The sequence below is a fragment of the Astatotilapia calliptera genome, chromosome 17 (assembly GCF_900246225.1).
Source record: "Astatotilapia calliptera chromosome 17, fAstCal1.2, whole genome shotgun sequence".
Lineage (NCBI taxonomy): Eukaryota > Metazoa > Chordata > Actinopteri > Cichliformes > Cichlidae > Astatotilapia > Astatotilapia calliptera.
The window spans coordinates 37,155,954-37,172,728 of record NC_039318.1 but is presented as its reverse complement, the minus strand read 5'-3'; the positions used below and the strand labels follow the sequence as shown (position 1 = coordinate 37,172,728).

Below are 16,775 nucleotides of genomic sequence, written 5' to 3'. Positions count from 1 at the left end.
AAAACATTGAAAGCGTCAATTGAAAGTGAGCAGAAAAATATGCACACGTGTTTTTTGTCCTCGGTGTGTACAAGAGCATACTGTAAACTATCCTGAGTCTGTAGCAACAAACTTGATTGTGCAACTGCACGTTAGAAGGCCAAGTGCCTCATAGTGGCCCACCTCAAAATGAAAAGGAACTTGGTGAGAGTGTCCCTATCCATTCACTCTCCTGTGGAGTCTTTAAGCCTCCACATTGCTTTCGTAATAGCACAGGTTGTGTTTTCATTTCAAATAATGTTCTCCTCTGTATCCCATTATCCATCCTCCATGGAGCAAAAATTAACGTGCTTATTCACTTTACACTGTCAGTAGGCTCAGGGTCTGTGTGTGTGTGTGTGTGTGTGTGTGTGTGTGTGTGTGTGTGTGTGCAAACATGCACGTGTGGTAATTCATTGTTTGGTTCAGGAAGCGTTTCCGTGCCCGGTATTTTTAGCTGCCAGTCTGTCCGCTCTACAGCAGTGTTTCCCATCGTAGTCTTATAGCAGGCCAACACACAAGACTGAAACTAGTTCTCCACGGTTTGGATGTTAATAATCATGTTTTAAATGTGTAAATACTAAATGCTAAAAACCTAAATCCAGGGAAATGCACAGCACTGTGCAAAAGTCCTGAGCAACCAGCCAGCAGCAGCCAGACTTCTCCAGGTTTTCTGAGATCTTTCAAAGTTCTTCTTTGAACTTTGGCTGCTTTATTGTTCATTTTCAGTGGAGTGGTTTTGTTTGTTTCGCCCGTGAATCATTCAAGCATGTTGTTTAAGTATGTTGTTACTAGCAGTTTATCACAAAACACATAATTTGTAATTTATTTTGTTGAAACTATGAAAAATACCAAAATATAACGCAAAAAGCAAAAAGATTCCTTAAGAGCCAAAACCTGACATATCTCAGCACAGTGTGTCAAATAATAGTGCAGAGTGTCCTTAAAGAAATTTAGGAAACTGGACAAGTGGAGGACAAAAGAATAAGTGGGAGGCCTGAAAACTTTATCTAAAGCTGAAAGTCATGTCCTTAAGAAATAGGAAAGAATCCAGCAAAGACCTGACACCGAACCTGAGAGATGCATCTGGAACTTCAGTTGATCTATCTGCAATTCGCCAAAACCTCATCAGAAATGGTCTCAGTGGAAGGGTGGCTGTCAAGAAGCCATTCTTAAGGAAGTGAAACAGGGGAAAAGGCTGCAGTATGCCAAATTACACAAGAACTGGACTAAAACTCAGTGGCAGCAGTGGATATGGAGCGATGAATCCAAATTTGAAGGAGGAGGTGTGGAGAGAGGTAGAACAGCCAGTGTCTACAGCCTTTAGTGAAACACGGGGGAGGCTCTGTCACGATTTGGGGCATTTTTCAGCCGGTGGTGTTGGTGATCTTCTCGAAATTTAGGGGAAATGTGAATGCAGGAACGTATTGTTGGATTTTGATGCACCGTGCAAAACCATCTGGACAGTTTCTTTGACAGTGGTCACTGCAGTAAAGTTTGTGCAGTGCTCTCTTAGAAAAGTGTACTATAAGGACGGTACAAAGATAATGATTCTTTGCTATAAGTAACAAAACATGAAAAATGTCCTTCAAATAACCTTCCATCACGACCTTTTACTCACTGACCGTAACTCACTCTCGACTTCTCGAAAGACTAACTTTTTATTGATGCGTTTTCTGAACTCCTCGTTTGAGTTCAGACAAATCGAAAAGCCTCAACCCAGCTGGAAGCACACCTGAGCAGTATTTCACTTCTTACGACATTTCCAAGCTTTGCTACAAATTCACAAGACAGTTGGATAATGGAAAAGGTACAAACAGGCACAGCGAGAGGCCTTTTCTGTATAGCGTGTATTTCAGTCGAGTGTGTATGCGTTTGTAATGGGGTCAGTGGGGGTTAGTGTCAACAGCAGCCAAGAGCCCCCACTGAAAGCTCAACCACCAGACCGTTGCAGGGGATACCACGCTGAGCGAAACATCAACTTTCAACTACACTTACCCCCGCCGTCACCTCAAACAAAAAAACACAAACAGATATTGTTCCTTTGACCTGCCCACACTAATCCCTTCCTTTGTCTCGACTTCTCCAGTTCTTCCCAGTTTGCTGCTTCTACAAAGAAACATCCTATCGTTTCAGAAAATATGAAACAGAAGTTTAAAGCCACGTCTTTGTGTTTTGCTGTTGTACACGTGTGAATACCGGCACGGCATTGCGCTGTAATTGAGGTCCGGCGGCAGTCTCTCAAACTGGCCGGCGGAGGTCGACGCAGTTTTCCTCTCAGACAGCGTGATACTGCACAGACGTGCACCGTGTCTCTTCTTGCTTGTTTGAATTGCAAAGTTATTAATTCTTACTGTTTTACAGCCTGTTGAAAGTGGATACAGCCCAATTTGTAAAAGTCACCGCAGTAGGCCAAGCAAAATAAATTAGAGCAGAAAAGCACATATCCTAGTCCTCTGCCGTAATTGCCAAGATTAATCAAAATAACGAATTGCATAGCGAAAGAAGTCCAGCAGTGTTTAATGCACTCAAGGTGTGCGTATTTGCTAACTGGATGTTTGAGAGATGTTCAGACTTTGCTGCTTTTTATTGATTATGCACCCGGGGAGCGTTGCACGCTGCACAGTTTACGTCTTGTTGCTTCACAGGTTTTTGCTAAAAATGAAGAGAACTCTAGTCTGCTCTATTCTGGTTTGATGTTTAACCCCTGATCATGATAACGGGTTACTGTGAGATACAGAAAGACAGATAAGGATCGCTGAGAGTGATTTGGTCACACCAGAGACTCCAGTCGCTGTAATGTGAGACGGTCTCTATTATTGTTCTCGCTGAAACGTCTCAGCAACATTCAATATATCCACATGACTCTGGGGATAATCTGACTTCTCCTCAGAAAAGGTTGCAACAATGCAGTACTGTTTATTTTTAATAACGTACGTTCAGGATACATATATATATCTATATCTACACACATACTGAAAAATCACAGTGAGCCCGACAAAGTCCTTTCCTCTAAAAAAGAGCAGAAACATATAAAAATGGTTTCTTTCACTTTACAAGTATGTAGGTTTCAAAATCTCAGCAGGTATTTGCTGTCAACTTGACTGTGGCGTTTATGACACATCACGAAGGCGATAAAACATACTCATGAGCACGTGCAGTATGTGTCTTGATGCATGCTCAGTCATCCAGGTAAGTAAATCCCAAAACGTTGATTCTCCGGTGTTGCTTCAACAGCTGCTCTTGTAGAAGTAAGCAGCTACCACACATGTGAGGTTTTGTCTTGGTTGAGTGCTGCAGTTACTGCTCGTACAGTTAGCTTTTGTGGGCAGAAGTAAATTCTCAATGCATCCACACAGACACAACCTTCTTAATTGAAAGCTGCAGTTAAATGAAACCTGATCTTAAAAGCCAGCATCATGTGTGCCTTCAGAAACTGCTTTTTGTCCAAAGACACGCATGAATTGATGATCCCAAATTGGCTGTAGGTCTTAGTGTGGGAGCGAACGATCGTCTGTGTCTCTGTGATGTCCCTGGGATAGGCTGGTGACCTGTTCACAGTGCACCCTGCCCCCTGGGATGGAGCGCGGCTCCCCCACGACCCTAAATTGGATAAGTAGTGAAGAAAACAGACAGATGGACACTGTTAGGATTTGTACTCTGCACTGGATAAACTATGTGATGTTACACTGATCTGAAATGTTCTTATTAACCAAAAGCAGTTATAGCCAAAATATAAGCTGACATTAGCTGATATTGTAAAACCGAATCGGTCACGTTTCTATATTCAGCTGCGGTCTAGATCATTTCACTCTGAGAGAAAAAAGAATGAGAAACTCAGAAGGGAGGAAGTAGCAGGGAGTCCACTGGTCGTTAGCCGTTGATCTGTTGAAGGAAAAACATGCCTCTGAATGTCTGATTTCAGGCGCTTTCTCTCGGGAGCTACATTTTCTTGTGCTTATAAACCCAATTTTAGGGTTATTAGGTAGGCAAATCTAACAACAATGACTCAGTCTTAACCTTCAACGTTCGACCGGAGGATCTCATAAAGCCTTTTGGCAGTGTAGCATGCTCAGTAACTTTTGATGGAGACTTTTATGGAACAATTTGGGACTAATGTTTGTCTCCCTTCAGCTGCTTTTTCACTCCCTAATGCAAAGCTGAGCAAAGATGGACTTACTGACATTCAGCATATGTAACACAGTCTGTCTGCTCACGCAGCATACTCCCATCCATAGGAGTGGGTGCTTGTCTTTTTCACAGTACTCTATATTTCTCAGAAGTTGTAGCTCCGGTGAGCTGAGGCCTTTTTACACAACAAACACAAAGGAATAAAAAAATGTGATGAAACAAGATCACAGGTAAAGGAATGCACCTCAGTAGAGCTTCATATATATCTGTGTGTTGCATACGTCTCTCTGTCGGAGACAAACACCAACCAGGCGGATGCTGCCATAACACACATGGTTTGTGTCACACCGTCAGTGCGCTCTCTTTCATGGGAGCTCACAAAAACTAAACTACAGCCCTCACTCAATTCCTCTATCTTTCTATTTCCTGCTTTTATCTCTCACTTCTCACACACACACACACACACACACACACACACACACACACACACACACACACACACACACACACACACACACACACACACACACAAAAATGTTGGGTATTCATATCTTGTCTAGCCCCTTACCCCCAAATGAAACCCTGTCACTAAAACCACATTTTGAGTCTCAAAAATGCCTTCAAACTCGTTGGGACCAGGATTTTGGTCCCCATAAGTATAGTAAGCTTCCAATTTTTGGGCCCCACAAAGCTATGAGTACACACTCACACACATACACATACATATTGCAGATGTAGTAATGTGTACCAGGTGTTTAAGACAGTAGGATGTCTAACAATAAACAGATCTGGTGAGGAACAAAGGAGCTCATTTATATTGTGATCATCCCATCATTCTTCCCATCTAATTTATTGCTCTGAATTTACATGACTTTACTGCGGTAGGTCTGTCTGTCTGTCTGTCTGTCTGTCTATCTATCTATCTATCTATCTATCTATCTATCTATCTATCTATCTATCTATCTATCTATCTATCTATCTATCTATCTATCTATCTATCTATCTATCTATCTATCTATCTATCTATCTATCTATCTGTCTGTCTGTCTGTCTGTCTGTCTGTCTGTCTGTCTGTCTGTCTGTCTGTCTGTCTGTCTGTCTGTCTGTCTGTCTGTCTGTCTGTCTGTCTGTCTGTCTGTCTGTCTGTCTGTCTGTCTGTCTGTCTGTCTGTCTGTCTGTCTGTCTGTCTGTCTGTCATAAATTATAAGAGCTGTGGCAGATTTACATTTTTGTACTTGTTCCGTACTCCAGCATCTCCTGGTGTTTCCTAAAGCAATTCTCCAGGTCAGGTGGGATTTGTAGAGACTCCAGTACATTGCAGAGCATTCGTGAAAAATTGTAGACACATTGCAGAATTCACATTCGCTCCATTAACTGCCATGTACCCACAGATTTGAGTAAGAGCTATCAGTCTGTCGCTGTCCGGACCAGATGAGGTGCCCTTCCCTTCCATCACGTCCTTTAAGTTTCATATTCTCCCCCCTGCAACCCGGAGACTTCCAGAGAACACTGCAGGATGGGTTATAATTGTCATGGGAATCATGCCACCGAATTGCTAGCTGGCATCATATCTGGAGCCTTTCTGTGTGAAGTTTGCACCTTCTCCATGTCCAAAGACACAAGTTAATGCATGCATGTTAGATTGACTGGCAAATCCAAACGGGCTGTGTGTGAACATAAACGGTCGTCCTCTCTGTGTTAGCTCTACCTGTCTGAGGACTATGGTAAAGGGTTCACTTATCAAATAGTTGACTCCACGGTCCAGTCTGCAGGACTCTTCCTTTCTCCTCCTTAGAGTTTAGAGGAGATCCTTCTGTCTTGCTTACTTTGGAAGTGCAACAGCTGCAAACAACAGCTTATATAAGCCTCCATGTCCTTTCCTGGCAACATTTTGATATTCAGCTCTTTTCCACTTTTCCCACAGTCATTTCCAATCACCCATCCTGGCTGTGCCAACACGTCAAATAGCTGTCAAGTCGAGAGTTGCTGGTTGGTACATATATAACATGTACTTGGCTAAAAGAGTTAACTCTATCAAGCTGTCAAATTAAATAGTTTAACCACCACCAGGCAGCAAACACGTGAGTGTTATTGTCCATGCTTTATTTGTTAGTCCAGCATCTGTTCATTGGGAAAAAGCAAAGAGAGGGTTAGGGAATGGGAAAAGGGAGGAAGTTCTGGTAGTATTCAGTCAGAGGTCCTTTGTGGGCACATGTGCTTCGAGAGGTGAAGAAGTTAAACACTAAACTAACTACAAGCATTCGTCTTTTTTCGCTCCTATGCTTCATACCAGTCTCTTCCCGTTTCTCTATCATCTTTCTTGCAGCCCTTTCCCTCCTCCCACAAGCTGCCGTCTTAAGTTAGCTCTCATTGTTTTGCATGTTTTTCCAAAAGTCTGGAAAAAGTCTAACATGCTTTTCAATGGGATTTTTGGAATTTGTTCCACTGCTTTTCACTCAAATGCCACAAAGCCCGTAGTGTGTGTGCACATGTGTGCATGCACGTGTCAGTATTTAGATAATAAAGAAAGAATCCTCCTGTCTTCTGAAGTGATTTGCAGACTTTCATTTGACAATACACCTTTAACCTGATGACAGACAAGTTATTATGTGTCTTAGCAAGGTTTGTCATTAAGAGGGCCGAGTCTAGCACAGGTAAGCTTTGCTGGAAATCAGCTTGGTTACTTTCAGGTGAAAACTTCAAGAGGGTGCTATTTTTTACCTGGAAAAAAGCTTTCAAGTTCCTGAAATAGCTGATGATTGAAGGTGATGCAAACTGATGGCGCTTTAATGTCTTTAACAGGATAAAGATACAAAGCACTCTCTCTCTCTTGCACTGGGGATTCAGTATAGCTCCGTTAAACACATTTACATATTTATTTATAAATTATAGAGTTCATATCAACTTTAATTTAAAACTGTGTAAACGGTCAACTAAATCACCCAAATTCTATTCACACTGTAAAGCAATATGAACAATCAAATGAGGGCATCCAGTTTTGCGTTGGGATGAGTCTTGCTGCTGTGGTTTCGGGTCCACGTGTCCCATTAGAAGTCTAGAGTGATAAAACATTTCTAATGATGGATGTGGCGTCCTCCAGGATAACAGTTCCCCCATCCACAGGACGCGAAGACTCACCGAGTGGTTTGGTGAATATGAATATGGTGTGACTCATACACTGTGGACTCTGAACCCAGCTGAAAGCCTATGAGAAGCTGTGGAAGATTTAAGATGGTGCTCTCCACCTCCATCAACTGAAAAGCAAATGAAGGAAATATTTGGGGAGAACGGTGCAGAAGGAGAGTCAACGCCAGGTTGCACTGAATCACTTTGTGTTGTTTTTTCCTTGAGTTAGTCACCTGTGTCTTTGTACCACAGGTTACAGCGAGCTAAATAAACTCTGAAGAGCCGATGACAGGATGAGCACATAAATAAGCAGCAGCAGTTTTCCACGTTGCCTCCCCTGCACTAGTGCCTGTGTGCAGAGTGAGCACATCTGGTGGCTGTCTTTCTTTTCTCTGTCACTCTCGCCCTCCTTTTTTTTTCTGGACCTGCTTCACTGTTTGTCTTTCATCTCCACTCTCCTTTTCAACTGACACTCACTTCTCCCCCTCCTCCGAAACCACATCTCTCCCATTTCCTCTCCACCCTCTTGCCGAGTGCGGCTGTCATCCCTCTATTGTGGCAGGTGAGGCCGTAAAACAGCGGGCGAGACCGGAGGAGGGCTGAGAGACGAGGTGTATGCGTGTGTGATTAATTATTACAGAGATATGTGAAGAGCTCCTCTGCAAACTATGCGCACACATGGACACCTAGACAGTCATTAATCTTGGCTTTGTTACAGCGTGTTGCTGTGTTAAACAGTAACATCGCTGACCTCTGACCTGAGCTGCGTCTGCTGCGTTCTCTCTCTCACACGTAACTCATCATGTGGCCTTCAAGTCCTACAGTGTCCCTTTGCCTTCCAGCTCCTCTTATACAAATACAGTGGATGCATGTTTCAGTGATTTATTACATTTAAGGAATATTTGAGTGTGTAAGGTGTGTAGCTCCTTCATGCCACACGTTTCCAGCTTCGGTCCATTAGTCTCTGAGTCCTGTGCCTGGTTTTCATACATGGATTTAATTGTGGGATTTTTTTAGCTTCGGATCTTCGTTGTGGATCTTATGTCATGGATTTGAGTCTTGATTTATCTTTCGTGTTGCAGATCTTCTAGTAATGTGTTTTGGTTCAAGTCTTTTTTTTACTTTTCACTCCTTCTTTGCACTTTTAGCTTCCTCTTGTTTTTCTGTTAGTACCGATTTTATTGTCCCTGTTGTCATGTCTGATGTGATGCTTCTTATCTCTGTGTTTCATGTTCATTTCATATCCTGTGTCAATTTTACTTCCTGTCTCCCTGGTTGGTCTCACCTGTATGGAAGCCCGTTTCTGCCACAAAAAACAAAAAAAGTATCTTTAACTCGACATTTTGAGTTATTTTCTTGAAATTTCAACTTGTTAGCTCGAAATTTTGAGAAAAGTAACTCGAAATTTCGAGTTAGCTCTGCCAATCAGTAATCTACGTGAATGAGGTCATTGTCTTGTTACCTGGAAGGATATGGCGGAGAGGAACGAGCACTCAAAACCGGATCGCAACAAATTGGCGCTTTTGAGAGTACGTTTGCTGTGATTCAGCTAATAACACAAGGATTTCATCATTTGTGAAGCCACACTGAAAATACTGAAAATACAATTTGTACATTCATGACTGGCTGTAAAACTGGTAGCTTAGCTGTAGCATTTGTAGCTGATGGCTTCAGCTTCCGGGTAACAAGGAAATGACGTCATTCATGTAGATTACCGATTGGCAGCGCTAACTTGAAACTTTGAGTTACTTTTCTCAAAACTTCGAGTTATGGATACTTTTTTTGTGACGGAAACGAGCTTCCATACACCTGTGTTAATCACTTTCACCTGCATTCTATGCGTCATCCTCCCATCAGCCCCCTGTGTATTTGTGTGTGTGTGTATTTAGATGGATAGGTAGACAGATAGTTGGTCCTGGCTTGTCTGTCTGTCTCTTGGACTTAGTTAACCTTTTAACTCCTGCGTTAGCCTCAATACATTGGCTCGCTTAAGTAAGTCTTCTTCCTGCGCCCTGCATTTGAGCCCTAATCCCTCCACACAGTGTGGCAGTCTGTGTGTATCTAAGCTACACTATATGGACAAAAGCACTGGGCCACCTGCACATTACACTTACAGGAGCTGGTCAGCCATTAAACTCCAGAGGCACACTTTTTGTGTTGGCTTTAATCCCACAGGACATTTGATCAGTGCAGTCACTGAGTATGCAAAGGGTTTGCTGCTTTTATGCACCGTGTACCTCCCAGTTTATACATCCATCTCACAAGCAGCAGACTACCGGTTCAGTCCTGAGAGGAGACACAGTTTGGGTTTCATCAGTAAACATCTGCCAAATCAAACACGCAGAGCTACCAGCTGTGTGATTGTGCTTCCTAAACGCTCGCAATAAAATCACTTGAACTAAACATTAAATATCTAGGAGGGAAGAAATTTCATGCATCTTATTATTTGGGGATCTTTTTAAAGTGACCCATTCCTTCACAAATGTTAGGCAGAGTGCCTGGGTAGCTGGTTGATTTTACACACCTGTGTGACTGAAAACATCGGAATTCAACAAGTGGAAGAGACTGTTTAATAGTACAGAACAATATCAATAACAGCCAGTTTAAAATCACCAATTAACCTGAACCCATTAACCACATGTCTCTGGGCCGTGGGTGTAAACTGGAGTACCCAGAGAGAGTATAACTCCACAGAGAAAGGCCACAGCCAGCTGGTGGACTCAAACCTGGAACTTTCTTGTGCTAACGTTGTGCCACCGTGCTGTTATCTATAACACTGGAAAAAAATGTTAGAATATGATAAAAGACATGGGTTGGAGTATTTAAGACGGCCCTAAAAACCATCTGTTGAGCTCTGCACTTTCACCACTGCAGATCCACATCAGCAGCATCTTTGCCAGCAACATCTGCCACCATGGTGGATAACATGGAGCCCAGTGTGAGTGTCATGGACGTGTGCTTAGCTCCATGGTTTTCGGTTCCTAAGCCCGAGTTCTTATTGCCTTTTTGACTAGTGAACAACAACTGCGGTTAACATCCCAAACTCTGTTTTGCAGGCATGCCCAACATGCTTTCAAATGATATATAGCTCTACTGGAGTAGCAAGTTATCCTGCTATGATTATTTTACTGGCTGCACTCTTGCTACATTTGTGTTCTCAGTTTTGTGGCAGATGTGCATGGCACAACATTACATGTAGGATTTAACTGTGTATTTATTCACGAGCGGTCACGACAGCAGGTAGCTCTGCGTGTTTGATTTGGCAGACGCCTTCCTGATGCAACCCCAAATTGATTTCTTCTCCTGGGACCAAACTGGAAGGTCTTGCTGGTAAAATGAATGTGTAAACCACTACAGTATAGAGCCGCTGTGCTCCAGACCGAATCAACCTTCTACACTCGACTACAGTGATATTTATTGCAGGAGAAGAGGATAAGTTGGAGGATGAACGAGAGGGGAGAGGAATAATGGCACAGAGATTGGAGCAGAGGTCATGTGGGAGAAAAAAAGAGCGATAATGTGAAGACAATGGATGGAAAGAACAAAAGAACAGAAAGGATTATAAAATAAGTGGCTTAGAAAGGGAGAGAAAAACAGGAGCGAGTAATAAATGGGAGAAGGGGAATGAAAAATTTGATATTTCTGTTACTGATCAGCGGCAGCAAGGAGGGGGTGGGCTGGGTTTGGAAGTGGTGCTGGAGTGTGTGTGTGTGTGTGTGTGTGTGTGTGTGTGTGTGTGTGTGTGTGTGTGTGTGTGTGTGTGTGTGTGTGTGTGTGTGTGTGTTTGGGGAGATTTTGACAACCATAAGCTCAGAGCAGCACGTGGTTGAGTGAAGAGACCCCTGGGAGCTCTGTGAAGAAACACATCAAACTTAAGGATCTAGTTACATTTGTGTGTGTGTGTGTGTGTGTGTGTGTGTGTGTGTGTGTGTGTGTGTGTGTGTTATTTTAGTGTCTCCTCACCCTTTCTGGAGTACATCATTAACTAGCAAAGGAGAAAAATCACCGATGAAATAACTAATGAGTAATTCTTCTTGCCTTAGATTTTCTTTGCAGACAAAAGCTTCGAGGTGGCTGCTGAGGTTTGAGGTTTGCTTCTTCGAATAATGACTGAAGTGTTCGAACACGTTTTAGTGTAAAGAGAACCGACCATCACATCACAATTCAGTGAGCTGTTCTGAATGCAAACCCAAACAGAACAAGTAGAAAAAATGAGATTTTTGCCACAGTGTTGATAAATTGAGAGGTCGGTCTGTGTAACATGTTTCCTCCCATTCCAAGATCTCAGGTCAAAACAACTGCATCTCTTGATTCCCCATGTAAAACCACACAGAGGTGACAGATAGACAAATTGTGTGCATCAACTCACAACCAACTCTCTTAAAAGAGCAATTTATCACATTTATTCGCTCCCCATAAAAGCACGTCGCAGCTTCCGTACACAGACTCCCTCTGCCTGCGCGAAGCCGTCAGCCATTTACATTTACTCGTGTTAGTCGAGTGAAGAAAATCCAATATTTCAGCGAAAGAAGAAAAAAAAAGGCCGAATGTTGCAGGGTTACAAATTTTATAATAATTACAATAATTTACAAAAATGAAAATATTAACATAACTTAGCTGAAGGCTGAAACTGGCGGTTATCTTTTTTAATTAGTCACTTTACCTGATTATTAGCCAGTTAATGAAAACTCCAATTGTTGACTAATTGTCGTTGCATCCCTGATCAGTATTCTTCTGTGATATGTGACATTAGCAGGAAGAGGTTAATGACTTAAAGACAGGAAACCAATGCACACATGTGCTCACTGACTCATATGAAGCATTTGAGCTCCAGGTTTTGTAACGCTGCAGATATGATTAATAAAAGGAGATTTTGAAGATCCAACCATCAAGTCGAAGCTTCGAATTTGTTCTTTCTTAAATTGACACTTTCGTCTTTTTTTTCACATCCACGAGCATCACTCGACAGATGAGTCAAGTTAAAAATAAACCCAGTCTAGACGAGCTTTGTACAGAAGACATTTTCATCCAGGGGTAGCCATTAATTTGTGCAAAGATAAACTTCTGATGCCATTTCATTAATTCTGTTTCTCCTTCTGGAATCAGTGAGTTGGAATAAACCGGAGGAGTGATTGAAGCCAGGCACGCCGGGGAGTTGAAGGAGACAGACAGACAGAGAGAAAAGAGAGACTGAGGGGGGGTGAGGGTGAAACCGCAGTTTTTATACGTTGTCTGGTTTTAATTTGGTAAGAGCCATCATTCACCAGTTCACTGAGGTGGCAAACCAGATGAGTGCGTGCTTCTGGAGCGTGTGTTTCTTTACAGTCATGGAGACTGAGATCTGCTTCTACAAATCTTAAAACCATCTGACACTTTGTTATTTATTATTTGTCTTGCTAATATTTCTTTAGTCCTCAGCCATTTTCAAGGAATAGCTTGGGAAATGTGCTCATTCTCCTCTGGCGTAGAGGAGAGGTTACACTCTAGCAGGTCAGGCTGGATGTGCAGGGAGGCTGGAAACAGCTAGCATGGTGTAGGTAATGAAGTGAGATTGCCAACACGTCTAATGCTCATTAACCATCTCTCAGTGAGTTTGAGCAACAATTTGCTGCTCTGTGAGTCGTTCTGGAGCTCAGGAACGAAAAAGACACTCCTCTGTGCCAGAAAGAGTCGGTAATGGATTGTGCATGAATTACAGCAGATGTTGTCATATCTGCAGGTGTAGGTGTGTGGCAGGCAGTGTTATGGACCCAAAACGTAGGACTCAGCAACGCAGAACTGAACTAAAAATCACAGCGTCAATGCTGAAAAAACAGGCAACAAAAACAACAACATAACGTCACAAAACAAAATAAACTGACTCACTGACAGAGAGGGAAACCAAACAGTCGGAACCACTACTTACAATAAGGGAGTGACAATACAGTCCCGATCTGATGTTTAAGAACAATTGAAAAATGTCAGAAAATCCTATTTTGCATGGTTGGATCTTAACAAGGTTCCAAGTCGAGCTTCAACATGCAGCAAGAAGAAATGGGAGTGAGACAAAACATGTTTTTGAGCAATTTATTAAAAACAACTGTTAAACTGAAACAGGCTGATCTACAGCTGATCAACAGTTTAGGACCACTTGCCTTTAAAAGGTGAATCTGTGGATTCATTGTCCTTTTCTGTCAAGTAGTCACACTTTCATGATGGCAAAGGCAAAAACTTTCCCTTTTTTAAACGTGATCGGGTTGTTGAACTGCATGAGCAGGATCTCTCACAGCACGCCATCGCTGCTGAGGTGGGACGCCGTAAGATGGTCATTTGGAATTTCTTAAATGATCCTGAGGGTTATGGAACAAAAACTCAAGTGGAAGATGCAAAAAATGTCACCAGCACTGAGCCGAAGCATCCAATCGGCTGTCCGTCAAGACACTGGACGATCCTCGACCCAAATTAAGGCCGTTTCTGGTGCCGACTGCAGCCCCATAACCATCAGACGCATCTGAGACTGAAGGGCTTCAAAAACACAAAAATGTCTTCAAAGGCCTCGTCTCCTTGAACGCCACAGAACTGACCATTTGGACTTTGCAAGCGAGCACCAAGCATGGGACACTGAAAGGTGGAAGAAAGTTTTATTCTCTAACGAGAACAAATGTAACCTTGATGGTCCTGATGGTTTCCAACGTTACCAGCATGACAAGCAGATCCCACCTGAGATGTTTTCTACGCTCCACAGTGGAGGGGGCGCCATAATGATCTGGGGTGCTTTTTCCTTCAGTGGAACAACGGAGCTTCAGGAGGTGCAGGGGCTTCAAACGGCAGCTGGCTGTGTCCAGATGTTGCAAAGAGCATCCCTCATGACTGAGGGCCCTCATCTTTGTGGTAACGACTGGGTTATTCAACAGGACAACACTACAGTAAATATCGCCATAAAGGACAAGGCACTTCTTCCAGGAGAGTAACATCACTCTTTTGGACCATCCTGCATGTTCCCCTGATATAAATCCAATTGAGAACCTTTGGGGATGGATGGCAAGGGAAGTTTACAGAAATGGACAACAGTTCCAGACAGTAGACGCCCTTCCCCTTTCTTCTTGTTGCATATTGAAGCTCTACTTGGAACCTTGTTAAGATCCAACCATGCAAAACGATGCATTTTTTGCCATTTTAAACTTTTGATTGAGACTACATATACACACAAAGGATAACGAACGGGAACGGGTCACAGGTGGGAACACAGCTGACACTAATCAGATTGACACACGAGTTAGAGACTATGAAACTAACAACAAGATGGAGACATGCAAACTTGACACGAGGACTGGGAGACACAAAACACGAGGGGATAAGAGATAAACAGATACGAAGACAAGAGTGACTAAACATGAAACGTGGAACACGTGGGAGGCGGAAAAAGAAACATAAAGGCTGGATGACAAAACCAAGATCAGAATATACAAATACTACACAATGCAGAGACACAACAATAAGAACCAAAACCAGGAACGTCAGCTGAACTTTAGAATATTAAATAAACCAGAATCAAATGGTCCAAATACATAAACCCTGCATCACGGAAACATTACAGATGTTTAATTTGAATCTTTACAGGTGTTAGCAGGTTCGATTTGGATGGAGCCTCCAGCTTTTGTGCTGAGCAGGAATCTACATGAATGTGCTAAAATGCTGAAATGTGCCTCGTGCATATTTTCTTATTTTATTAATTTTTTGTTTTTTTCTGTTTTCTTCCTTTGTGTTGGGTTATGTGTAGTGCCTTCAGCCATGCAAAGAACTGTGGGAAACCAGGAAGGTGGCATCTCCAAAGTCTTGCGAGGTAAGACGGAAACAGTGCGTGGCGTTTTTGTGCTCTTGTGCAAGTCTCGGCAGCCTCGGTGGCATTGTCGTTCTTTGCAGACGCACGCTTTTGTTGGCACCACAAAGCTGTTTTGACCTTGTGCAATAAATGAGCGTTTGTGTGTGTTTTTATAAAGCTTTGTGCACTTCTAGTATACATAGGACACTGTGCAACAGTTTTATGTGCATTTTGTGTGAGTGTGTGTGGCCTGTTTATTTGTAAAGCCGGTTTCTGTGGCTTTCTGAGAGATTAGTTTTTCATCACAATAGCTGAAGCGTGTTACTCGCGGGATGGCTGATTGGCTCGCTGGTTATGAACACAGGGTAATTCAGAGCTATTAGTGAAAGCTTGTGTTTACATTTTCCTGATCTACAGCTGTCTGCACAAACAGAGAAATGCGCACATGCACGCACACGCACGCACACGCATGCACACGCATGCACAAGCACACACATGTAGCTTTTTGGACCAGCCTTTAAACAGACAGTAGGAGTATACCACAGGAAGCGCTTTCACCCTTACTGTGTGTTTTTGTGGCCTCGTGTGTGTTCCTATACACTGTGTGTTATTTCTGTGATGTGTCAACTGTAATAATAATTACACCCACCGTGCTTTACTCTCAGAAGCAGACAGAGTGTGTGACAAGCAGGGAGTTTCTGGCCTCGTTAAGGTCGTCTCGTCAGGGAGACTGCCCTCCGCCTCAGCGAGCCACAGGATTTGCCGCGGCCTGCGTGGAGAGCTGCTCGTCAGACCAGCACTGCCCCTCCCCCAGGAAGTGCTGCTCCAATAGCTGTGGACATACTTGCCAAGCCCCAGCCAATCTGTACAAAGGTAAAGGCAACTTTTGGAGTTTGTGTGAAGCATAATGTGGTAGCTGTTACTGATCGTCCTATCAAGTGGTTTTGATAGATAGACTGTAAATGAGTAATTAGACCCCAGTTATTAGACTTAATAAGGCAAAATGCATCATAGTGTGTGTCTAAGTCGTCCCGGGAACTCCCATAACTGTCCAAATGTTTCTGTGTCATCTAATTGTAATGTCAGTATGTTACTAGTCAATTGAGTTATACTGATATGTAACAACTAGCTTGTAACCTGGTCTGTCCTCGCAGGTGTCCCTCTGAAGCCTCGAAGAGACATTAGCTTTTTGGAGGACTCAGAGGGTCGTGTGAAGGTGATGTGGGTGTCGAAGTTCAATGTCAGCGTGGAGCCCGTCGTTTACATACTCCAGTCCCGCTGGAACATCGGCATTCACCCCAGTGAAGACCACGCCTCTCCATGGGCTACTGTAGCCATGGTAAATGGTTAATAGTCACTTTCCATGTGCTAATTAAGTAGTGAGAAAAACTGATATTTACATAACAATTAAGAAGTAAACTTATCATAGACTAAGGAGGGGACTTGTCCTAATAATAGCCTTATGTTTGTGTCTGTTATTGGGGGTTGTTACATGATGTGATGATTATTGATGATTATTTGGGACAGTTGTAGAGTCATTCGGCTGTGAAACTGGCTCCCTGTGCCTTTAAAAGTGGAGCCGCCCCACAAAGTTTGTAACATATCTTTACCTCATAACTCTCAATTTGCCTTGAATGATGAAACTTCTCAGCTATGGAGATGGATGTTAGACTTAGTTTCCACCTCATCAGTCTGCTGC

The 16,775-nt window shown here is 42.9% G+C and overlaps 1 protein-coding gene across 3 annotated transcripts in view; it reads left to right on the top strand.

Moving 5' to 3' along the window:
• anos1b (anosmin 1b) overlaps positions 1-16,775 on the top strand; it is a 58,188-nt gene that overhangs the window by 17,350 nt on the left and 24,063 nt on the right. For 2 of the 3 annotated variants that reach the window (XM_026147818.1, XM_026147817.1), the window contains exons 3-5: positions 15,035-15,097; positions 15,742-15,949; positions 16,231-16,415. In XM_026147818.1, the coding sequence (XP_026003603.1) occupies positions 15,035-15,097; positions 15,742-15,949; positions 16,231-16,415 (456 nt within the window). The remainder of the gene's footprint in view (positions 1-15,034; positions 15,098-15,741; positions 15,950-16,230; positions 16,416-16,775) is intronic. The other variant, XM_026147819.1, reaches the window with a different exon arrangement.